General features: G+C 34.5%; 1 protein-coding gene across 1 annotated transcript in view; it reads right to left on the reverse strand.

Moving 5' to 3' along the window:
• FARSB (phenylalanyl-tRNA synthetase subunit beta) overlaps positions 1-26352 on the reverse strand; it is a 36346-nt gene extending 9994 nt beyond the window's left edge. Inside the window, exons 1-15 of the mRNA XM_026664145.2 lie at positions 26259-26352; positions 25584-25639; positions 19791-19945; positions 18398-18470; positions 17958-18073; positions 17473-17623; positions 16134-16242; positions 14232-14302; positions 13653-13714; positions 13515-13566; positions 11860-11921; positions 5868-6075; positions 5394-5474; positions 3952-4044; positions 2932-3049 (exon numbers count right to left, since the gene is read on the reverse strand). Coding sequence (XP_026519930.1) covers positions 2932-3049; positions 3952-4044; positions 5394-5474; positions 5868-6075; positions 11860-11921; positions 13515-13566; positions 13653-13714; positions 14232-14302; positions 16134-16242; positions 17473-17623; positions 17958-18073; positions 18398-18470; positions 19791-19945; positions 25584-25639; positions 26259-26316 — 1465 coding nt within the window. The 5' untranslated portion in view covers positions 26317-26352. The remainder of the gene's footprint in view (positions 1-2931; positions 3050-3951; positions 4045-5393; positions 5475-5867; positions 6076-11859; positions 11922-13514; positions 13567-13652; positions 13715-14231; positions 14303-16133; positions 16243-17472; positions 17624-17957; positions 18074-18397; positions 18471-19790; positions 19946-25583; positions 25640-26258) is intronic.
• Positions 26353-27033: the final 681 nt, after the last annotated feature.

Raw genomic sequence — 27033 nt, forward strand, 5'->3', positions numbered from 1 at the left:
TTCATAGCTTTGATGGGTGACTAGTTGGTTTATCCTTCCTAATAATAGCTAACTACCAATAAATATGTCCAGTTGATTTGTAACATGCCTTATCATATTTCCTAGCATGATACATGGGTACATGTTATGTCCAGCAACTAGCCATCAATTATTTGCTTGGAGGTTGAATGGTGAATAAAGAAGAATGTGCAAAAAATATTTTTTTTCAGAAACTTATCTTATTGCAACATAAACTTGTAACTGATTGGTATTAATTCAGAGGATCACATGATTAATATTCCCCCACTTTAACAGCCAAGTTTTAGCAAAGTCATCTTACTGACACACTATGTTTTAAAAGCTGCACATATTATCCTAATACACCAAACCAGAGTTATACATATTGGAAAAAGCTGCAGTTTTAGGCTCAGGCATCTTCTGTTTACCTGGATTTCCCATAACATGGCAAGAGACTGGGAGGAAAAGCTTGGTGTAACTTATTCTTCTTTATTCACATTGCAATAAATCAGAGATAAACAATCTGAAATTCCAGTCCTCAAACATCCAAAGTATTCTAAAATTTATCATTAAATTGTAATAGTATTTTGAGTGAAAATTTATTTTACTAGTATTAATTGTATTTGTTAGATTTTTAATTTAAATGAAATCATATTCAATTATATCATATTTTGGGGGGGTTTGTGCTTCCACAAGTTTTTTGCAACCTAATATACTACTAAAAAGCCAAATATGGTTGTGGGCAAATAAACATTTTATACCACTGTCATAAACTATGGTCCAATATGGTTTATATGTTGAATTCCTTTTAGTTGGAACATATAGTCAATAAAATGAAATTAGAAATAAAAATGATATGAAATTCATTTACTATAGACCATATAAAAATAATTGTTGCCAAATGCAGGGAAAATTTTCTTGGATAACCTTAGGGATTTTTTTAGCAAAATAGAAAGAAACTTATTGCCTCATTCCATAAAAAGATTTTCCTGCTTTTGTTTCTATTTTAAAGTGCAGAAGCCAAGTTATTAGGAAAAATTACAGATCTATTCTAGAGAGTTCTAAGTGCTGTCTGAAAAACCCATTCCTTACGATTTACAAGGAAGGTAATCATTGGGGACTCTTTGGAAGAAGCCAAGAAAATGTAACAAGAAATACTAGTATCTGCTGCCCCCTGGCAGCCAAAAAAATAAATAAATAGAAACACATTTTAGAAAATTTATCTTTCATACAGAATTGTTATCAGTATTTTAGCAGCAATACCTATACACTGATAACTCATGAAACAACTAATAAATGCATGTAAAAACATTTCTCTGTTCAGTATTTCTGTTGCCTGGTGCTTGTTCTCCAAAATGTCCATTTCAATAGTGACGTCATCAGGAGATGGTTCACTATCATATATTCATATATTGTACTATAATTCAAACTGAACATTCTACGCCATTGTTGCTATGCAATGGCCACACACCTGAATTACACATATTACTGTTTAGAACTATCTATTAATGAAAAATAATTATAATCCAAGTGACAAATGTGTTAAACAGTACTGACCAAATACAACTGCCAATAAATCAATTTAGTCAAAAGTAAGCATTGGTGAAAAAAATTGGCAACACAGTATGTTACTTAGTATGCTAAGTCAGGGGTCCCCAACCGCCGGTCCGCGGACCGGTCGCGAACAAGCCTTACCGGCCGCTGGTTGCTGGCGCCACCATCTTTTTGTAAAAAAGCAATCAAAAGATGGCGGCGCCAGCGCGTGAGAAAGCCATTCTCGAAAAAGTCACAAGCGCGCGCCGCATTTGAAAAACTCGGTGACGCACGGAAGTGATTCAAAAAGATGGCGGCGCCAGCTGGCCGAACCGGCCTGGCCCAGCTGCGCGGAACCAGCCGGCCAAAGGTTGGGGATCCTGTGCTAATAACATATTTAGCATTAAGTATGCTAATTAATAAAACTGTGATGGCTAACAAATGTCGTAGCTTTATCATTTTGAAAAGCAGAAGCAATGAATAGAATAGAATAGAATTCTTTATTGGCCAAGTGTGATTGAACACACAAGGAATTTGTCTTGGTGCAAATGCTCTCAGTGTACATAGAAGAAAAGATACACTTGTCAAGAGTCAAGAATCATAAGGTACAACATTTAATAATAGTCATAGAGTACAATAAGCAATCAAATCAAAGCAGAAGCAATGCTTTAGAGGTTTTCAGAATATATATACATTTAAAAACAAAAGTTTTTTTTCATAATACAGTATTGTAACAAAGGATCTCAAAGCAATCAGTTAACATATTTCCACAAATTAACCTTTTGTTACCCAGAAATCTATTTGGCACGTGCTTAGTTTGTGTAAATCCAGACAGCTGAGATTTATTAAGTAAAGCATAATACTGTAAACCACTTAGAGAGGGCTATAAAGCACTGTGAAGCGGGATGTATGTCTAGGTGCTATTGCTATTTAGCATAACATAATCCAGGCTAAAAATCCTACATTGTCTAAGTTTCTTGAAATGGGAAAAAGATAAAAAGTTGAATATATTTTAACAGAAATAGAGATATGCAGTGTCTGGATCCAAAACTGGCAAGAATGTTTGAGACCCACCAGGGCTATCCACTTTGCATATCAGTTACTAAAAAAGTCCCATTCCTTTAGGAAGGCTAAGCATATATACAGGTTTAGGAAAATACATGTTAAAAATAAGAAGTTGTTCCAGAGATGGCAACAAGTAGTGCAGGATGGCAAATATGCCAGAATTATGTATTCCTCTTGCTGGGAGAGTGCATAAGCTGAACATAATCATATGTGAGCATAGAAAGAGAAGAAATACGTCTAGTAAGGACACCATAATCATCTACTATGGCTGCTACAATTATGGGGAACTAATTTACATCCCTGATATTTACACTAAATGAATGAACATTTTCTTACCCATGGTGGAATCTTTCACTACAATATCAGAAATTTCAAAAAGTTTCAGAGGTAAAGGCATCTTTTTATTAGCTGTAATAGTTTTCAAGAGTCCAGGCAACAGTGTAGTCCGTGCTACCTATAAGGACATATAAGGTGCTTGATAAATTATATTTCCCTGAAACGAAAAGCTGCCAGTATAGAATGGGTTTCCACATAGTTGTTATTGAGGAAATAGGAGGAAAGAGTATTAAGTAAATAAGTTGTTTTTCAGTATTTTGGTTAACTTAAAAGCAGGCTAATTATCTAATAAACAAATATCTACATAATTGACCATAAATGCTTAATCCATATTTCTCCCTGATTCAGCACCAATTTTCATTCATTATTATCTGTCAACAAAGCTCAGCATTAACAATATTAGCTCATGAAAAAATATTAACTTTTCCATATTAATACATATTAAATAAACTAGAAAATGGATAAACCTAAGTACTACAAAAGATGTTTGCCTTGACAAGTGATAACTATAAAAATACTGAACAAAAGTAGGCATGCTAATAGTTTCTACTTTAGAAAATAAATAAATTAAGGTTCGGATGAATATGAAGGTGAATGTGTTGTCTCATTCACAACCTTGCCTGCTGGCCAGGCATATTACTGGTATGTATGGGCATTATTACACTCTAATATAATTTGAGTGTTTTTTTCCAAGATAACTTTTGCTATGCCGGCTTCAGAAAAGACCCAGCCTGATAAAAGCTGAATGTTCCTGAGATTTAGAGGAATGTTGGTTCCAAAACTGGAACCTTCCTCAAAATAGTCCCATTTGAGAATCTAAAATTGCTGACACAAACACTGCTGATGGTAATGTCCTAACTCTGGTACTTCATAAAAGTAGAAAAAACAGCAGTGATGTAACAGACATGTACTTTCCCAGACAGGTATGATTTCTTGGAGGTCTAAATCCAGCAAGCTATTTTATGGAAAGGATTGCAACAATTTTTTTCAGATTCATACTGACATTCTTGTAGTCCTCACCTGAAATTCAGCTGTTTTGGGATTGGCTATATGTACAGCTTTTGTTGCAGAAATATCAATCCCCAACTTACTAGCGATGTCTTCTTGGGAACACTGTATATGGGTACAGGAAGTCAATGTATTTAATCATGTTAAATTACAATTTACCTGCAAGAAGATTATTTAAAAGACTAAAAAAAGAAAAGAAGGCCCAATCCCCAACAATGATTTAATTTTCATGTTACGGTAATACCTAATTTAGTAATATTTTATTGCTATAATTATGCCCTTCAGGATTTTAATTATCATTGTTTAAGGAATAACAGTTTTTGTAATACTTTAGACTTAAAAAAATTAATCTGAAACAGTGCTGAAAGATTGGAGACCCACATTACTAGTGCCGCTGGGCTATTACAAAACTCTTTCAGCACCATTCAAGTAGGAGCAAAGCCACTAAAATTGGAACCTCAAACCTCCATTAGGATTGTGCATGTGCATGCATGCAGAGACTGCCAGGATCAGCTTATAAAACAAGTCAGCAGTCATGTAAAATGATAGGCTTTAATAAGTTGAAGAGAGATACATTATATGCACACCACATACTGCAAAATACCTATCTGAAAGGAGATGTAAAACTTTTATCTTCCATTTCTTATCCCCAGATGAATTATCTGGAACTATGTTACTGTCAATAAACACTGAAAAGTCTATCCGGATAGCTGTGGCTGTTTCAGTGCTGAAACTTAATTTAAACTGAGCAGTTTATCACTATAGTCTTCTTGAAGTTTCTTCAAAAAAGCCATATGTTTTGTTCAAAGCAGGTGAGGCTGCTAGCTCTTGCAAAGAGGTTTTCATCATTCTGAACACCTTGCAAGTGAAACCTTTAATCCAGCGGTCTCCAACCTTGGCAACTTTAAGACTTGGGAGCATGGCTGGATGGGGAATTCTGGGGCTTGAAGTCCACAAGTCTTAAAGTTGCCAAAGTAGGAGACCCCTGCTTTAATCTACTGGCATCTGCTGACATACATATTAGTATTTGCATTACAAATAAAAACACTGAAGGTGGTTTGAAACCTCTTCTTTTTTTTCTATTACAGTGATAATTGAACAGTCACCGTAGTTTGAATTTTCAGATGTTGAAAATAGTGCAAGAAAACTCCTTTTCTTTGCTGAAGCATGCTGAAGCTAGTTTGCTCCTTTATCAACAGCATTCTTCATAAAATAGGAATATTATTATGATTTCTTCTTGTGCTCTAATTAGAGTAGACAAAATAAATCCCCGCAACAATCACATTTTACCATTAGTGTAGCATCATATATGAAATATATGCTGGAGATATTAAGAAATCAAGGCTTCATAATTGTGGAGTGCTTCTGCAGTCTATCTCTTTTTCGAGATAGACTGATGCAGTATGCTCTACCCAAATCTTATTTTCAAGAAACAGAGTCTATTACACACATACCAGAGCAAAAGTGAGGGCTTCAGTAAATCCTGCTGCTGCCAAATCTTGCCTCAGAAGGTCTGTGAGTTTATTGAGAGGAAACTAGAAGAGAAAATAAAAATTCTTTCTGCTCAATGAATATCACAAATTTATGGAAATCATTGTTAGTTTACCCTTTAAAAAAAAGAATGGAATAACACCAAACAGTTACATCTGGTCTCTGCAGAAGAATGCAGTTCCCAATTAGAGATTGAATATATGGCCTCCAGGTTTAAACCTTGCCTTTCTGGAAGCCCATCCATTGCAAGTCTTTGAATTTCTTAGATCAGTTAGGCATCTGTTTTGTATCCTTGCTATGATAAACTCCCCTTGCTACAAGACATGACAGAAAATGTTTTAATTCTTAGACACAGTTTCCTTCTACAAACTCTTCTGGCATACTTCTAGCCTTTTAATTGACAATACAGACTGTTTATTTTAAGGGTGCAATCTTACTTGATTAGCTATGGTGTACGTTTTTGGAATAGTCATCTGAATGTTATTATAGCCATACGCTATTGCTGCATCTTCTATGATATCACATGCATGGATAATATCAGCTCTTGTAGGTGGGATTTCAACCTCTATATTGTTCCCATTCCCGATGACGTGTGACTTCAAACACATTCTAGTAAGCAGCTTGGCAAGGCTTGATGGTGTCTCACTAAAACAAAACACAAAAGTAATTTTTAAAGAATGTTTTGTAAAAAACTACATACTTTCATCAGTAACTTTCAAGCATTGTAATTCAACATAGCTAGGTACCCTCATAAATCATGAAATAATTGGACATGAAATAAATATTATCAGAGATACAATACAAATCCTGATGAAGCTGAATAATGTATAAGTTTGTTAGACTTTTAAATAAAAAATATACTGCTTTCAAACACTGGCATTTTCAGTGTATACAAAGCGCTTTCCACTTTCCAATCAAGCTACCATTTATATTTTAATATACAGCTAATAGAAAATCACCAATAGATGCATAAATGGTTTGATTTTTTCTATTAATCCAAACTATGTAATATGTTCTAGAAGTTGGGTTTTTAAAATGTTTTTTAAAAAGAAGATAGATAGTACAAAGATAAAATAGTACAAATTCAACCCAGAAAGAAAAAGAGAGACTAGGAAGTGCAAAAGACGAAAAAAAGGGAGGAAAATAAGAGAAAATAAAAATTTAAAGAAGTGTTTTCCAGTCTTCATCTTAACAAGTACAAACTTAAGTGATTTTTCACTGTCTATAAGGTTACATGTAAGTATCTCTTCTTTTCACAACCCTCATCCATTTGCAAATCAGTAAATCATTAACATTTTAGTCCTACTGCTAACAAAAAGTACATACAGGATTCCCAGAGTTTTATAGAAGCATATCTTATTTTAAATTTGGTCAAACAAACTAGCTTTGTTCTCCTTCCTTTTGTTTCTAACAATCTTGATTTTTAATTTATTCAGATGTTTGATAGGATTTATTTCTCTTCACTTATTCTTTATGCATCTGAAAGAATTCTTTGAGGCTTTAGCAAATTCTTTTGTAAATGACAGATTGCATGACTCCTTACAGAGTCATTATCCAGATCACACTCTTGGATTATTTTGTCATCTGCAACTTAAAATCCACAATTTTTTTTAATTTTCCAGAATTTTTCCAATTTCTTTATCTACATATATAAAAGGGAAATACCACTCATGCATCATTACAAGATCTCCAGAACCATAAAGCCTACAAACTTGAAATTTGGCATGTATTTGGTGTTCACTAAGAAAGGATTTTTCAAAATGATCATCAGAGCATTAGTATTTCTTATATTATTATTAACACGCTCTGATGCTAAGGAGTTTTACTCCCCTTTCCCACCTGAAAAGAAATCTGTTCCAAATGCAAAACACAAGCAGAGGAGTTTCAGTTTTAGTTTCACAGCAGCAACCAGCTTTAGTACAGAACAGTTGAGCTAAAGCCACGCCCAGGCTCCTTGCGTCTCCTTCTTGCTTACACAGCAAACACTATTTCACTCTCCAAACAGCCCTCAACTCTCTCACACACTGACAGGACACTAGCCAGATGAATACCGATGGATGCTGATAGGCAGAGGCAGAGTTTTTCCCCCCTTATTTTCCTCCCCAAAAACTAAGCCTGACCACAGTTCCATAGCAAAGCATGGGTATCGAGCTACCACTCTAATATTTCTGCATCAGATGAGGTTTGTTTTAGCTCTTCATTCTGTAGATCTTAGTTTGATAAAATAAGAATAGTTCTAAATCAACCCAAAGATGATACTCAAGAGACAAGTAACAGCATTTAAACCAGATTCACAATCAGACAGACTGGAATTTAATGGGTTGTTGGTAGATCTGAAGGACAAGAAGTTTGGTTTGAAAACTGCAGACTTGTTGGAGAAGGTTCAAAGGGGCATGGATTTTAAAGACTCAGAATTGACAAAACTGCTGAGTGATGAACTGGACTTTCTCAAGGAGACAGATTATATTATTATATCCAACTGAAAAAGGATTTTTTGAACAACAAATGCTGTGGAGATATCTACAAGAGACACTTATTGTTGGGAAAGATCTCGGTTAAAATTAAAATTTAAGGAAAAGCGTTATTATTAAGAATCAAATGAGGATATTTGTCCTAGATGGACCAGATATAACAATTGTGGTGGTTTATGGTAGATTAGAAACCACTGTTGACTTTCTGTGACTGATATACAATATATATTGTTAACAGAGCGCTTTGAAGTTTATATATATTAGGCAGATATCACGTCAAATTGGTTGGGTTGCAAGGGAGGAAACTATTATTCTTGAAATGTACATATCAGTATTCAACTAGGAGGGACAATCTATGTATTCCCCCCACACACACACTTTTTCTTACCTTCTTTTTAATGTCTTATTTAGTTTTGTTTTGTTCTTGTATTTTTATCTCTTTTTGAGTTTATATTTTAACAGTGAATACAATAAAAATCTTACTTCAAAAAAAGGTTATTTTAAAAGCATATCAAGTGGAACAACTGGTTGTCTTAGTCCTTAAAATCTTCTTGACAAAAAGTAATTTGTACTTTTAATTATATAGTATGCCCCTTTAGGAATTTACATGATGTAATTCAAAAGTTGATTAAAATTCTTGCAATGAATTCTCAATGATTGAAGTCAATCTATAATTATTTTAATGTTTACAAAAAAGAGGGACAACCAATCTGGTTAATTTACAACCAATTTGCTCATTAAATATTAACAATAAATCATTTCTGCCAAATCCCATTATAATAAATGTGTTGACTAAATGATCCAAGTGAAGATGCTAGCTAAGGAGCAAGACAGCTTTAAACCAGATCAATCATTTAAGCAATGTATCATTTTAAATCTTCTGGCAGGAAAATATTCCAGCTGCCAAAGAAGAATTCTCTAAGCAATTGTTCATTCCATTCCTAAAGAGAAGAAACTGGCAGCCACATGTATAGATCACAATTTACTCTGGCTGACTGTGATTTATGATTTATTAAATATTTATAATGCTTTATTTACTGTAATTTCTATTCCAATCAATTCCCAAAGGACCTAAACATCTTACAATAAACCAAGGATAAGATTAAAGCTAGGAGAAAAGGAAAACAATTACCAATCCTTGCAACAACCTAAGTGCTATGTTTGGAATAGGATGACAATCAGTTAAATGTTATCCAAATGTTCTCTTGAAGTACTGTCTTTTAATAGGTCGTTGAATGCACATTAAGGAAAGGAGGTATGAGTAATTAAAATACTTGTCCGAAAGGTCTCCAATCTATACTGAAATTCATTAGTTTTTAATGATAATTCTGATACTGCAGCCATTAAATTGTTTCAATTCAGTATGCTTTTGCTATTTAGTGCTCAACTTTTTATCTACAAAGAAACACTGATTTTATAAACAATTAGGTTGAAATTTATAAGAACTATGCCACGTGGATTTCATTAATGATGGTATGTTTCTGTAAGGTTCACATGAGAATTAGTGGCTTGAAATACTATTAAAACTACTTTGGGGATGAATACTTGGTTCAGTTTATCTTCATTGAGAAGTTGGACTTGGACTACAGAATGAAGCTTTAACTACTGTTAGGAAGCCATTGGTAGTATACTTTCTTTCCATTTTATCTACATTAATGAATTTAACATCGAACTCTCAGCGGTATGGGAATTCAGTAACATCCCATACTCAGATCTTTCTGTCCATGGTTAAATGAAGCCGTTGTGACAGTTTTGCAATCTTGCTGAGTCTTCCATTATCTTACATTTGGCGATGAGTTAATATTTCCCTCTGCTTCATTTAATATGTAGCTTAGCCTTAACCATAGGTTAAACACTTTCTAGCAGCAGATCAATCTACCAAAACTCCTATCAAATTTCCCAGATTATGCTCAATTATGATTGCTGCCAGAAAATGCTGGGTTTGAATGTTTAAGCTTCAATGAAGATTTATCTTTTCGTTTGGTCTCTGGCTATACATTCAATCAATTCGTAAATAAATATGTGACAAAGATAGGTTTACTGATAAAAATAGGTTTCTGGATTAGATCTGATAACAGAGTGCCTGAAAAACTCTGTACTGAAATCTGTGTTCAGACCTATTCATTTTATCATAGTAATGAATGAATAGATTGGAAAGTCTGGCCCATACTCACTAGCAGCAACTGGTTCCCATAGACTAAGAATGAGGCATGGTCTTTATCACATAGAAAGTGAAAGCTCACATCCCTCCCTCTTTAAAAGGGAGAGTCTTTGTGCTTGTGCAAGACAGCAAACAGATCTCCAGAGGATGGGAGAATATCAAGAAGCTGTGTGCCAGGAAGGGAGAAGAAAGCTGAGATCATTCTCTTTTAGCCCCAAATTAACGTTTGGAACTTCCAGAAAAACAAAAAAGCACATCTAGGAAAATTGAAATCAGAAGGAAAATTTGATTAAAGACTATTATTTGGAAAACACTAGACAATTATCTAATTGGAACTGCACCAGATTTATTTTTTGTTTGTGTGCTATCATTTTTATATCTCTGCACAATTTAAGGGCCCTGACATTGTCAATTTGAACCAAACTTTCAAAGATCCTAGGCTAACCCTTAAAAGCCTGTTAACTCTTACTAGCAGGAGATTTGTGACACCTTGTGGTCTGCTAGAATTCTTATATTTACATTTATACATTTATATATTCTGCCAAATCCTTTCTCTTGTTAACCTATCTTCTCATTTAGTTTGACAGAGAATTCATAATTTCACTTTCTCTTCAGTAATAGTTCTATTTTTACTTTCACAAGTTTCACATTTTCTTCCTTTTCTTCCAAATAACATCAATTTTTCTACTTCAGGACATTCTCTTGGCATTAAAAGAAAATAGTTTTTCCTCTGTTAGATTTTCTATGCACCTTTTATCTCTTACTAACCTTCTGCATATTTTATTAGAAACCAACCAATCAATCATGCATTTAAATGTAGATTCTTTCCCTTGCCATGTGTACAAATGAATAAAATAATGTATAAATTATGTATGCAAAATGGATCTTTTCTAAATAAAAACTCACCAAGTATCCCAACATTTATTTAGGTCTCTTGTTTCATGCATGTTCATTCATGTCATCTAATTTAATCACTTTGTTCCCAGGATCACATCCTTTCAGATTATTGTACATTTTTTCCCAAAAACCTGGTTCTTTTCTTGCCACTACTTACTCTTAGATGCCAATTAATTATTTCTGGGATGTAGTACCATTCTATTATTGCTTAAACTTACACTATTGATTCCATTAAGGTATCTATCAACTGAATTCTATAAAATCAGACAATCTATAATCAGATATATTACAACATTTTTCTTTTGCTCACAGTCATAGATACACAATGTATCAATTATTTTCATTTCATTCACACTGTTTACCATTTACCTGCCTTACAATCCTAGCTGCAATCTTCTATATGCTGAGATCATTGCCAGATGAGCCTCCTAGATGGGATTTGCTACCCATTATGCTTTTGGCAATCCAGCTTTGTCACAGTGTTTTTTAAAATATGTAAGTTATAGATTAGGTCCCAAACCTAAACTGTACTTATGCCACAAAGAGCATTCTCTGCTCATGATAAGAACAATACCGAACATTTCATTTTGATCAGTATGCCACATGCACAACCAAAGCCAGTTTTGCTGCAAGCATACTCACAATATCCTATTCAAGCTAGGATCTCAAATCTAGAGACTACTTTGCAAGCTAACATGTTATCACACTTACTAAGTTGTGATTTAATAGTATTACAGTTTGTACAACAAATCAAGAAGTCTGGCTAAATAATATACTTCTAATAAATTATGACTAGTCTTGCCTATTCTTATAAAAATTACCATTGATTAGAACCAATCACACAAAAATCTTATCACACATGTGCATTCCATACACATTTTCTAAAGAAAAAGAACATACCTAATTCCAATCTTCTTATTAATTATTTCGGGTTTTATCTTTTCACGACGATAGGGCAGCTCCTAAAAGATGATGACACAAGAAACATTGCTCTAATATCATTAGACTTGCTTCCAAAACAAACTTAGTTTTCAACTAAGTATTGCTAATCAGAGTTTTACTATTTTAAAATATTAGTAATCATTATTAAACAATGTAATCAATCTGTCTGACTAAACATATGATAGTAATACTTTTCATAATCATCCATCATATGACATTTAACAAGACATTAGCATCAGATATGCACAAAACAAATAGCTATAAATGAATATGAACTATCCCAGGCTTTAAAAAAGCTTCTCCAGTATGCATTGCCAGGCAGAAAAACACCAATAACTTATCAACATCTACCACATATAACTAACTGCTTGTCGAATCACCTTCTGATATTTGTAGCAGTATTGAGTGATTCATTCTCTGGAACATGCTGTTACTGAAAATATGTGCAGCCTCTACTTTGTTAGTATATTATATGTTATAAATTTTGCATTGGCTCAGAATTGTATTATTTTTCTTTCAATATAGGCAAGATTCATAGTGTTCTGTTTTTTCACTGTGTTTTTTGCAGGAAGGTCTTCTCCAAAAGATCAGAAGAATATCTGTTAGAAGTTAACTAAGAGGGGGAAATGTCTGCTTCCTTATATAAGGTAGTTAAAATATAAGAAATCTGAGATTTCAACTATGCTTTGGATTGTAATTATTTATTTTAACATATAGACAAAAAAACTCTTACAGAACTTATACATAGATTAGACATAAACAAACCTTTTGAACCTGAGAAAACATAAATATTATCAGTATATGCTAGATGCATTTATAAAATGGCATGCAGTAGGAAACTTAGCTGTATATTAAATGACTTCCAGCGGACGGAGAAGATCACAAAACAATAGGTATCAACAAAAAATTTCAAATTAAAACTATTTGGAATTTGAAATAAACTGCTTGGAGTTCTAAACAGTATTTTTAAAGGCAAAACTGCTCTCTTGAACAGTTTTTTTTTTTAGTTCAAAACATTTCCAAAATGAAGCCTAGCTTGTAATACTTACAACTGATTTACCCTTCAGTGCCTGGAGCATTCAAAATTAAAAATGATTCAAATTTGAAATCCAAATAGAACATTCATTTACCAGAACACAAACTGAGTTTCTTTCCAGAGAACTTTCTAACTCACTAGGATGCTCTTTACCACTATCACTTACTTCTAATTTTTTTTGAAAAATCTTAATTCTATTCTATAGGGTCAACATCCTGAGGACAATACCCATGCTTTGGTAAATCATGAGTGAAGCAATTTAGTTCAGATAAAATATGAAGTTAGAAAATGCACTGCAGTGGACAGGGCTATCCATTTGATACAGCAACACTTTAAAATATATCTTGGGCAACCAGTATATTTTAATATATTAAATAGAACAACGTGGGAAATAGTAATAATACCATTCAGTAAGGAAGATCTATGGAACTCAGAAGGGGTAATAAAGGCAAATGTCGAGAATTACTTTCAGAAGATAAAATATCTGAAAAAAATTACATATACTAGCTTTCCTTTCCAAAAATGTTCTGTTTCTTAAATATATAAAAACTCTTATGTTAGCTTTTATAATACTCACTGGAAAGATGTAGCTTTTTCCATTAGGATAAGTTACTTCTACTGCTTCAACCCTTAAAGAGAGCAAAAATACACAATTAAAGCAGAGGCTACAACAAACATGTATACTATTATAAAAGGAAAAGTCAGACTAACTCACGTAAATGGCTTATTGCAATATTCACTAAACATTGTAACCAGGATATCGAGTACGATTTTTGCCTGAAAGACAGAAAGCATACCTATTTCTTAAATCAAAGTATTTAATTATTAAATACTATAAGTAACTGTATTAAATTAATGAATATTTTAAATACAAAATTACAATATCAGTTCATAAGAAATCTTTAAAAACTTTATTAGTTTTCCAAAACTGTCATGAAAAACCAGGCAACTAAATTACTAACTAAACCAATTAACAAATTAAGCGTCTGCATGTCTATGAAGCTGACAAAAGATCCAAACTCTGAGTAGTTCATTACATTATATACATTTATATCCATTTTAATTTCTAGAGACATAAAAATGACCCCAACAATTGATTGCCATGATTCAATATTTTCAAATAGTTTATAAAGCATCAAACTTACTCCTTATATTCACTTTGAAGCAGGTCACATTTCTAAAAACCAAACACTGATCAGCAGTTAAGGTCAGTTTCAAAGGGATACATCATTCTTATTTTATTTTGTAGATCAAGATTAACTTTGCTCAACCTTTGCTGGTCAAGGGTATTTACCTTGGTAAGATCTGTGGCTGTACACTCAATGAATACATTTCTAGTGTTGAGGCTAATTTTTGAATGTTCTCCTAAAAAACAGAAATACACTGGAATTGAAGATGCAATTTTTTGTATTGTTGAATTGAAAAGACTGGGGTTTATAGATCTTTCTATCGAATAATTAGAGCTACTATACTAGAAAACCTAACAACCAGCAGAATAAATATGCATGCTGAGATCCAAGTAGTCTTTCTTTAAACAAACAAGAGCTTGCAGGTCCTATAGGTTCTTGTTTCTCCTTGTTTATAGCCATTCCTAATTTTGTATCAGGATATTTGAGAAGACTCTGAAATCCAGACATGATTACACCTACATTATTTTGGGGACCAGGCTCTGCAGCTGAAATTACTGGTGAAGGGTACAATATAGTACAATATAGTCAGTGGAAAGTTCTACATTTGCTATAATTTTATACACCTAGGTGGTTTACAGAGTCAGCATATTGCCCCCAACAATCTGGGTCCTCATTTTACCAGCCTCGGGAGCATGGAAGACTGAGTCAACCTTGAGCCGGTCAGGAACAAACTACCAATCTGCTGGCAGCCAATGATCAGCAGAAGTAGCCTGCAGTACTGCCTTCTAATCACTGTGTCACCGCAGCTGAATTTCAGTGGTAATTGTGGTTACAACCTGCATAAATAGCATGGCTTCCCTAAGAAACTGATGTCATTTGAACTGCAATAAAGTGCCAAAGTTATTCTTTGAAAAATGAAGCAATACTGCCTATAGCTAAAGACAACACTGGTGCATCAATGGATAGATTGTTTATATTTGAAACATGTTGCAGTATTTATTTAAAGAACATGCAAATATATATTAAGTGTAATCTCCAAAATATGATTAAATTATGTTACATCATATTTCGTTAAGGAGCTGAAATTATGAAAATCACTCTGTCATCAGTTTTATAAATGTTTTAATGGACCAGAATCCCCAGTTCCTATGCTGTCTAGAACTCATTAACTATGTTGCTTCATAATAGGAATGAATGTCTGCAATCTGAGCAGTGTGCATAGCAGTTTCGCTTCCCCATCTGTAAGCAAGAATTCTGAAATTCTGGCTTCCTATGAAGTACAAATGCACTTCCCATGAGGGTTCACTAGGAACCTCAATCTGTTCCCATAACAGATTTTTCTGTTCTTGTTCTTTACAGAAAGATACTCAGTCTCATTCCAAAATCAAATTCTTGAAAAATCTGTAACTTTAGGTACTTTAGGTTTTAAGTAATATGTAGAAATGCATTTTACAACAATAACATTCATCATCATGAAATGAGCTTCTGATTATCTATGTTTCCCCTATTTTCTTATCTTGGGAGCCTTCCCCAAATATGTTCCGGATGTACAGTACATGGGAAGGATGAAGACAGAAGAAGAATCCAATCTGCTTGTAGCATCTACTCTCCTGATTAGATATATATACCTAAGTGTACATATGAGAACCTTGGTGCTTTCTGAGCTTGCTTGTTTTCTTGCAGATGTTTCATTATCCAAACTAGCTAACATCCTCAGTGCTAGTTTAGGTAATGAAACACCTGCAAGAAAACAAGCAAGCTCAGAGAGTACCAAGGATCCCTCATGTCAACCTTGAGCTACAAATATTCTCCTTTATTAGTACATATGAGAACTTCAGCTAATTTAAAAATAAAAAATTATAATCCATTTCTGTTAAAGAGTTGAAACAATCAGATCTTGAGAATATATTCAAAAAGCATGAAGAAAGGAACAGGGGAAAAAAAATCTTATATTGAGGAGTATGTCCTGAAATAAATAGAACAAATTTCAGACTGTAACAGTATGCCATTTCCTACTTCTCTCATTTAACTGAGGTTAAAACAAATGTTGCTAAGAAAAGTCTTACCATTAATTATTGGTGGCATGGAGAGAACAATACCATTGCTATCATAGATAACTGGATAAAGTGATTCATTTTCAATAATATGTAGATAGTGTCTAAGATGGCTATCCGTCTAAAGCAAACAAAAGTTAATGTTTATATCTTTCCTCAGAAACCCTTACATAGCGTCATCTTATAATATCTGTATAACATACATTAATACCTATAATAGATGCATCAAGGTTATATATGAATGATTTTTTTCATTGGAAAAAGTCACTATATGCTAGAAAGGTGATTGGCAATTCATTTATTTCCCAGTATATTCCTTATGGCACATTTCTTATTCAAAAGTCTACAACCAGATATGAAATTAGAAATAGAACAATCTGTAAAAACTCAACTGGCTTTCAATTTATTGCTAATCTGTATAAAACAAGCAAACTATCAAGGAGTTTGGATGTTGACCAATTCGTAACAGAATATAGCACACACTACACTGTGACCATAGTGCAATAATTTTACAGTATCACTAGAAGAGAAAATTCTAATGTTATCCATTATGGGAGAAAAACATTAAAAGCAGATTTTATTTTACAGGACATTAGATTTCAGGCCAAGGCCCCTAAAGTGTTGGGGAAATGGAACCAGTAAAGTAAATTTGGCAGGGAAAGTATAGAGAAATACATGAAGGATTCCTTATTTGGGTAGGAAGTTGGACAAGAAGACCTCCAAGATTCTTTCCAGCTCTGATTCTATGAAGCATAAGAAGATACATGAAGAGCAAAAACCGGAGTCTAATCCAAACAGCAATATACTGTAAACAGCTGTTTAGCTTTAGCAAGATTGTTACATCACAGTTTTTCAGATAGAACTATTATATAATGTCTCCTAAATCACAAAGTGGGCTCGCAAGCTCAGTTCTATGCTATGACAACTAAATGAACAAATCATAGTTAGGGCAAGCACTTACTTCAAGAAGCAACAGTACTGTGAGATCAGAAATGAATTTACAAAAAAGATAAAACCTATTTTAGCAATGCTCAAAAGTTTACTGGATTACTGCATGATCTAAGGTTTTCTACTACCGGCCAAATGTTTTGGAATATTCCTAGTTATAAAAGTTGGATGTTCTCCCAAATCCATGACTTCACTAGGAGTCTCAGTTACATTGTATTGTTTATGTGTGTTTATTTTTTTACAGGTTATAGACATTGTTCTTGTTTATACTATCATGTGATGATGTCTGCATGTATTTATAATTGTATTCATCCAAAGTTACTATGCTGAGATAGATGACCATATACATTATATCAAATCATAAACAAAGGGGAAAATATCAAGTTGTTTTAAAGTAACCTACCCTGTACATTTCCATGATTTCGGGAGCACTATATTCTTTATCCTGATTCAATGGTTTGAATTTAATTTCAGGTGGTGGTTTAGCTGTATATATAAATGGGCCAGAGATTGTATCTAGATCATGACTACCAATTGCAACTAATGATCTCTTCCTAAAAAGAAAGCAAAATGAATTAACATCTCTTCTAGATTCCCATTAAACAGGGTACCGATACAGCTAGGGATAAAGTAACAGTTGTTACATTCTTGTATAATAAATATTATTCATGAATAATAAACTTTGAATATTACACTGTAATTTGCATCTGAAAATGAATACACACATATTATATGCAGAAGTTTTCTTCCCTTTTTATTTACATCTGATTTTTAAAATACCATATAAAAACAGTGTTCTTTAGCATTTTCTTTTCAACTTAAACAGATTCTAATTCAATATATTTAATATTTCAATAAAAATAAATTATTTTTCAGAATACAACTAACCTGCATATATTTTGATGCAATTTCTCTTGTAGGTCAATGAAACTATCATAGCGGTCTTTGACAAAAGTTATATTACGAAGAACTGCAGCCACTGCATAAGGACGGATTTGGGCAGTCTGCCATAAAATGGATATAATTATTTGTGAAAGACAATTTGGGTGAAAATATTATATGCTCCATAAAGCAATCCATTATTTAATAAAATTAAGCCTTCCTCTTAAACAAAAACATTTAAGATAACTAATCCTGTAGATTTTAAAAATGAGTATTAATTGTATTCTTTATATGTCTGTATTCAAAGAAAAAGAACAGCAGTACAGTTAATCAATATAATAATTTTATGCTTGTTGACTCTTAGCTAACCTCTACAAAAATTGACTTAAATTTGAAAACATGTATTTACAATCTATGCATCAAGATGAGGATTCAACTTTACTTACCTCTTCACTAATGGTAAGTCTTTGAATTTCACCATTGGGTGGTGTGATTTTTTTATATCGTGGAGCCCTTATTCTAAAATAATGAGATTTTAATATTAAAGATCAGCTTTGGACGCATAAAATTAGGCTCCACCTTAATGCCTATCCCCCATACCCAGCTAGCACATAGAAACATACAAATTCTTCCAGCATGATTCAAAAAGCTACTTTGAGCTAAAAAAAATTAAAATCTGAAATATTTTGTCTATCACTAGCAGATAATTCTGTCATTATTATCAGATTCCTAATCATAAAGGATTGTGTCTTAAATATTTTAAACGCTATTAAATAGCAGCAAAATGGAAATGATTTGCCAGAAATTTGTTTCAATTTCTTACTTTACTTGAAGCTACATATCTAAAAAGTATGAAATGTTTATGATTTAAAGTAATATAAAATATTGTTTAACCAACAAGCAAACAAATTATATGGGCCCAAAGCAGTTCAAGCAACCTGAATTTCTAGTTATTTCTGAATCTATCCTTTACAAGCACTTAGACATTTACCGCTTCACAATGCTTTACAGCCCTAAAGCTTTACAGTCAGCATACTGGGTCCTCATTTTACTGACCTCAAAAGGATACAGATAGTTACAACAGCAAATGGTTTACCATGATTGAGCAATATGATTTTAAAGTATGATTTCACATGATCATATCACTTAGTGAACGAAAATCCCAGATTATTGGTCAGGAATAACAGCAGTCCAAGGTAAGAAGAATGGTATGGCACAGAAAAGGAGGCCTTGGGATCGCAGTGCAGGCTGCATATGAGTTGGGAAAAGGCTTGGGAGACCTGCTGTAGGCCTCATGCAAGTGAAGGAAAGCCTGGGGTGGATGGCACAGTGCAGTGTGACTGTAGAAAGGCTAGTGGAGTGGATGGAGTGGCAGGCAAAAGCATGGGAAGGCTGGGGGTTGATGGCATGACATTGCCACAAATACAGGAAAGCCAGAGAGATTTATCAGTGTGACTTGTAACCTCTTTTGTAAGCTTCCATATTGATTTTGCTTGTGGGAAGGCAAAAGGGAAGGTTGAAAATGTCAATTACATGACTTAAAACATTGCAACCATTAGTGCAAACCAGATTCAAAGCAACCAAATCATGACCATGGGACCAGAAAATCAAGGATCAGTTGTAAGTACCACTTGTTCAGTGTCATTACAACTTCAAACAGTTGCTGAATGAAATGGTTGATAAAGTGAAGACTACCTAAAAGTGTAAAGTTTGAATTATTAGGTTTGATTTGTTGCTAAAGCACAAACACATTAAAAATCATTCAGGAATTGAGATGTTTCGTCTTACTGCTTACTTATAAGCCTAATACAGCATTTAATAATAGTCATAGAGTATTACCTCTCTTTAAAAATCTGAAGACCTCTGACTAGCCCTTCCAAACAAAGGAGATCATATCGATTAGCAGGAACATCAATTTTATACAGAATAGTTTCTGATGCACCCTCTGCTTTTCCATCACCTTTTTCTTTGCTTATTATGTCCTTCTCGGAAGTCTAAAATTTAAAAAAAATGTATAAAACATACAAACACAAACTTATGGGTAGACATCAATGTCAAGCAGCATGAGTCTTTTGCAATATACCTTTTAACTCCTCCTATACAACTCTACCAATGTTGCTTTTGAAACCTTCAAAATCCTTTTGAGAGACTGTGAAGTTAATGGAAGCTTGAAGACAGAAAAGAGAAACTACCTAAATCTTTTGTTTGAAATAGTGAAGGCAGTAAAAACAATATACAGGTAGTTCTCAATTTATGACTGGTCACTCAGCAACCATTCAAAGTTCACAGATTCCCCAAAAGCTACTTATGACCTTGTTTCAAAGTTATGGCAGTTGCAGCACCCTTGCAGTCATTACTCCTTATGACAAACTACAGGGATGCTGAGTACTCAACACATCATTGGATCTCTGCAACCACTCATCTACCCAAGGAGATCAGGCCAGCTGTAGTGGGACCAAGACAGCTGGAGTTTGCAAGCCTCCAATTTCCTTCCTATCCAGCAAGAAAGGGGAGATCAGGCTGGCCAAAGCCTGCAAATGTCCAGCTTCCTTCCTTTCCAAGGACTTGCAGTATTCAGCCTCTTCCAGGCCTAGCAACATCCAATGTACTCTTCTGTTTTTTGCAGCTTCTGAGAGAGGCACAGAACATCACAAAACTGCATCTTGTTAGATGCCCAAGTCTGTCAAAATCCTTCTGAATCACGAGTCTTATCTTTCGAAGTGTTGGCAATTCCTCCCAGCTTAGTGTTTCTTGCAAATTATCCCCTCACCTAGATCATTTATGAAGATGAGGCCCAAGACAGAACCTTGAGATACCCCACTGCTTGCTTCCCTCCACATAAGTGAAGCTCCATGGAGGACTACATACTGAATCCAGTTGATCCACAGCATTTCCCTGATCCACTAAAGTTTGTCTGGCATAATCTGCTTTTAATAAATCCATGCTGGCTTCCAGTAATCACCTTATTCATTTCTAGATACTCAACGTATTATAAATATATCATAAAGCATGTTCTGACCAGCTCGCATGTTTACAAATACTTTTAACCTTTCTCTTACACAAGCCATTGTTCCATCTTGTCTCAAAACTTCGATTATTATTCCAGTTCCCAAAAAGCCCTCTCCTGATACTTTAAATGACTATAGACCAGTAGCTCTCACACCCATAATTATGAAGTGTTTTGAAAGACTGGTCTTAAAATATATACAGAATTGCCTCCCATCAAACCTTGACCCATACCAGTTTGCCTATCGGAATAACAGATCCACAGAGGATGCTATTGCCATGGCTCTCCACATTGCACTGAACCATCTGGAGCATAGTGGGAGCTATTTAAGGATGCTTTTCATTGATTACAGCTCAGCTTTTAATACCATCATTCCAGCTATACTGATTAAGAAGTTGCTAGAATTGGGCCTCTCCTCTCACATCTGCTGTTGGATAAAGGATTTTCTTACTAACAGACCCCAAACTGTTAGGATTGACAGTTATTTTCCCTCTGCTCTTGCTCTCAGGACTGGCTCTCCACAGGGGTCTGTGCTGAGCCCCCTTTTGTATTCACTCTACACCTATGACTGCACTCCCACTTGTCCCACTAATCCTATAATAAAATTTGCAGACGACACCACATTGGTGGGACTCATATCAGAAGATGAAACGGCCTATAGGTCAGAGGTTCTCAGACTGGTCTTGTGGTGCAAGAGTCATAACCCCGCCCTGAACATCCAAAAGACCAAAGAATTGATTATAGACTTCAGACGATGCAAAGCAGAGCTTCTCCCACTATATATCAATGGAGACTGTGTGGAAAGAGTTCATAGTTTTAAATTTCTAGGAACTCATATTTCCGACAACCTTACATGGTCGGTTCACACTATGGCCACTACAAAGAAGGCCCAACAGCGCCTGCACTTTCTGAGGCTGCTGAAAAAGAGTGGTCTGGGTGAGAAGTTGCTGGTTACTTTTTACCGTTCTACCATCGAGAGCATTTTGGCATACTGTGTAACAGTGTGGTATGCTGGGTGCTCTGTAGTGGATAAGATGATGCTCCAGAGAGTTATAAGCACAAAAAATCATCGGTTGCTCTCTTTCTTCTTTGGAAGAGATTGCGAAGACCAGACTCCTCTCTAGAGCACAAAAAATCTCCACAGAAATGGAGGAAGGCGGAGCTGGCGTCGCGACGATATGGCATGCGATCTTGGAGGTCTGAAATCGCTGCCGATATCTTTGCTCCTGGACGGTCCTATCGGATCTAAACCGTCCCGAAGAGATGGTGAAAGTGAAGAGCGCATCCTGTCGATCCCAGGGATACCGCAAAGTCCCTGGTAGATCCAGGAGAAGCTTTTCTTGCCAGCGGCAAAGAGGCAGCCATTAAAGCTGCTGAAGTTGGGACAGCTCCGAAACGAAAGAGAACGGAAAGAGTGTGCCGGTTTGGTGAGAACTTTTTCTTTATTCTAAGATCTGAAAGGACACCCTAAGGAAAAGAATGAATCTGTAAAAGTTTTGACAGAAGTGATTAAGCGGCGATTTTAAACAGGAATGTCAAAGTAATGTTTTTTTCTCATTGCTGGATTTTTTATACATGATCTCATATTTTGAAACTGGACTGGTTTTTTCTTTTCCATCTGTTTTTTTTCTCCTTTTTGATTTTGTAACATTTTAGGCTACAGACTCCCTTTTAGTTATTTCTTTTTTTTAAATATCTTTCTTTTTTTATTAATTCTTATTATATTTTGCTTGGAAAAGGAGGGGGAAAGTGAAAGCAAAGAAACTTTGTAACACTGCCAACTAGAGGCTTGGAAATATTCTATTTCTCCTGTAACCAGACAAAGCTGAGAAAGAAAGACCTGAGACTTTTTTTCAAGGATGTTGCTATTTGATAAGATAGAGGGAAGAGCATGGGAGAGTATTATTGCAGGTGCTCTTCTGGGTTTCTAACAACAGCTGGAGTCTGGTGTTGAAACCTAGGGGGAAAAAGGTGATAAGTTTTTGGAGAAGAGAGTTATAATAAGAGCCTTGGATAATTAAACAAAGTGCAGTGTACTCTTTTTACTTTTTCTAAGTTGTGCTATCCCTCCTCACCAGCTTTATTTTATTTCATTTTATCTTTTTTTTGCCATAGCTATTTGGATCTTTGGCTTTGTTGGAGCTTGTCTTTGTTTTTCTTTGTTTTTTCTTTTTTTTGGAAGTCCAATCTCTACGCTTGCTTTTTATTTTAAAGGGAAAGCTTTAGTATTAATGTTTCCTTTTTTTTAAGGGAATAGCCTTTTTTCTCTCCTTTCCTGGTATTTTTTTTTCATCTACCTTTCTGGTTTATTTTTATGCACTCTTTTCTATTTGAGACCCCTCAATTGGATTAAGGTGTTGAAGAACCTGAAGAATTTTTCCTTTCCTTTTCTTTTTTTCCCAAGCCTTTTTCTTCATCTAACTACTGATTGGATTAAGGTATACAAGAACCTGAAGAAATTTTGTCCTCCCTTTTTTTTCCTTCTTTTATCATTACTATTTGCCTTCTTTTTTCTACTATTTTTATTTCGAACTACAATTGGTTATTTCACAATTGGATTAAGGTTTAGAAGAACCTGAAGATTTTGAATTGCTTAAAATGAGTAGGAAACTTACAGCTCCTGGTTCTTCAACTTCAAATTCTTCCTCTCCACCATCTGGAGGACAACATTCAATACAGACAACGTTAAAGCAAGAAAAAGAACAAGAAAAAGTGACTCTGCAGATGATTATTCAAGGAATTCAAAATATTCAAGCAAGATCAGAGAATATTGAAAAGAGAATAGAGGACATTGAACAAAGAACAGAGAACATTGAACAAAGAACAGGGAAAACCGATGAAAAAGTGGGGAACATCCAACAAATGATGTTGAAGTATGATGAGAGATTCCAAAAAATTGAAGAAGATAAACAAAGAGACAAGATTGGAGATATTGATAATAGATTAATGGTGGTTGAACAAGATAAAAGTGGTATGTTGAGATGGGAGATGGATAGATCAGAATTCTATCTTAGATTCCAAAACGTAGAGGAAGAAAAAGGACAAAACTTAGCTGAGATAATGATAGAAATACTGGCTGAAGCTTTGGAAATAACTCAAGAGAAGATGATGGATGGAATAGATGAGGTTTATCGAGTTTTCACAAGATATGCGATGAGAAATAGCTTACCAAGAGAAGTTCACATTAGATTTACAAAGAAAGCCATTAAAATGCAAATATTGCAAGTGGCAAAAGAGAAAACATTGAAATATAAAGACAAGGAGATTGTGGTCTTGAAACAAATACCCAGAAGAGTGAAAGAGATGAGAAGAGAATACCGATTCCTGACTAAAATGCTACTTAAAAAGAGGTGAATTATAGATGGCTGATTCCAGAAGGTTTAATGTTCACATGGCAAGAACAGAGATATAGAATTGACTCAATTGAGAAAGCGGAATTATTTTATACAGAATTTTTTGGAAGGAAAGAGGAAGAGGCAGAAAAAGAAATCTCACTCATTGAATTCCAAGAGGACTGCCAAATGGCGATTGAAAAAGAAGAAGGTGCAGTAGGTGGAAAGGTGGAAGCCAAAGAACGTGAACTAAGATCTACAAGAGCTGCTAAACCTAACTACAAAATATAACCATGGAAGAGAAAAAACTGATTACAATTAATATAAATGGACTTAACTCAGCCGTTAAAAGAAGGAAAACCTTTCATAAATTAGAGAAATTAAAATTTGATATAATTTGTCTACAAGAAGTACATATTAAAAAACATGAACAATTGTTGATACAGCCAAAATTAGGGAAAATATTTACTTCCTTGACACAATGTAAGAAAAGAAGAGTGGTTTTATATATTAAAGAGACCATCCCAGCAAAATTGATTTATACCGATGATGACGGAAGAATACTAATGGTGGAAATAACGGACAATACAAAAACACTCCTGATCGCAATCTATGCCCCGAATGACAAACAAGAAGAATTCTACAAAAAAATTACATATGAAAATAATTGAACTGGACTATGCTAATATAGTTATGATGGGAGATTTTAATGGAAGTCCAATCTCTACGTTTACTCCTCCCCCTTTATTATTAGAAAATAATAAATATATAAAGATGTACTTCTTTCTTATTATATCTATAAAATGATTTTAGGATAGATTTGGGATGATAATATGAACTGTTATAAAATAAACTAAGTAAATTATGATTATCTTGTAAAACTTGAATGAATAAAAGTATAGTCAAATGATTAATAATGATACTAAGGTATTTAATTTTTGATTGACAATATGAGATTATATGCAATGTAATTGTAATTGAAGACTACAAATTGGAAACACAAAACAATTTGTAAACCAACCGGCACACTGTATGTACACCTATGGAAGATAGCTTGTTTGTTTTGTTTGTTTATGTTTGTTTTTAAAAACCAATAAAATTTAAAAAGAAAAAAGAAAAAGAAGGAAATAATAGCATAATTAGAACCACTGTTTTCATTAAGGGTTTTTTTTTTTTTTTACAAAACAGAATCCTGAATAATTAGGGAAAAATGCTTTATATGATTCTTGCATTACATTACACCTATTCCATCTTCAGTGAGTCTGCAATAAATATAATAGTAAAAATACTTACAATTTCATCAAGTTCCAAACCAAATTCAAAACACAGTTCATCAAATTCTTCATCAGCTGCAGAAAAAAAAATGTTTTTAAGATATTAAAGTAGAATTAATGCATCTTTTGGGGGGGAAAATAACTGATTTCATCTTAATATTTGGTTAAATGTCATTCAGAAGGATTCAGAGGTGACCACAAAGCAATAGGAAATGATGCAATTTTGATAAGCAACCAATGTAATATCCTTCCATTTTCATAGCTGTCGTGGGCTAATAATCTGTATTAATAAGTAAGGTTGTTTTTGTCTGGTTTCCTGCTGGAAAATAAAAGCTCTCCCCTTCCTCCCTTTACCCTTTGTTACTTAATCCCTCTCCAACCTGGTACCGGCTAAATGTGCAGGTGTACAGCTGCCAAGTCCACAACAGGCACGGACTTGATCGAAAGCAGCGGGGGCTGCAGTCCAACATATTTGGTAAGCACCAAATCAGGGCAGGATAATGTGCCTTTTCGCCCCTGAGCTCAAAGAACTTTAGGAAGGCTCCATTATACTCCAAATCTACTAAGGTGTAACTTTCTTACCATTAACCGAATTGCCCCACATCTAGTGCAAATATCAGTCGCAATGACCTCTTTCCCCACCTCTTTCTGACCAAAAGACACGCTCACTACAAGACCCCAAGTTTTTCCTTACTGTAACTCCTTCCCAAAGCTTGAAAAAGCAGATCTCGCTTCACGCCGACAGTCGGCATGGCTCACTAGCGGTTCCTGCCACTTTCCTTCGCGGCGCATGCGCTAGCCTCACTGTCACTAAGGAAGGCCCCAGGACTTCAACTCCCTGACGTTAAGGACTTAATGTCTAAATTTCTGCCGATCCAAATGTTGCTTTTTTGTGGGGGGGATACCTCTTCGTTCAGAAGAATCAAAATAGGATAAAGTTCGTCAAAATCCTGTGTTTTTAAATTGGTGAATAACCCGGCAGAGAGAAACATGTATAAAATTTTGTTTTGCGTTGATCAGGCTTGTCGCGGACAGCTAATCATTTCCATTTTATCAGCTGGAAAAAAGTGACACGTTTTGGTCTATAGATTTAGGAACAGTAAATAGTGTAGAACGGGCTTCGCCCTAGCACCGTCTGTCAACTTGGCGACAAGAAACGATGCGTAATTCTTGCATGCAAGTTATCGTAGTACTATCTAACATGCTGGCATCCATTGGAATACCGGCTCTGAGATAGGCGGATACAGATATGTAAATCAATTTAAATAGAATGAAGGGCGTGGGGTTTTTTTCAATTTCAAATGGTTTATGAATGGGATTGTGTTTATTTAATTTATACTCCTATTTGCTTCCAGCATACAGTAAAATCATACCTCATAATTTTATAACAGTGTTTTTCAAACTGGGAACTTTGAGATGTGTGGACTTTAACTGTAGAATTCCCAGCCAGCAGAATTTCGAGAACTGAA

Source organism: Notechis scutatus, chromosome 4, assembly GCF_049901735.1.
Source record: "Notechis scutatus isolate UNSWTSFEM ecotype Mainland chromosome 4, rNotScu1.2, whole genome shotgun sequence".
Taxonomy (NCBI): domain Eukaryota; kingdom Metazoa; phylum Chordata; class Lepidosauria; order Squamata; family Elapidae; genus Notechis; species Notechis scutatus.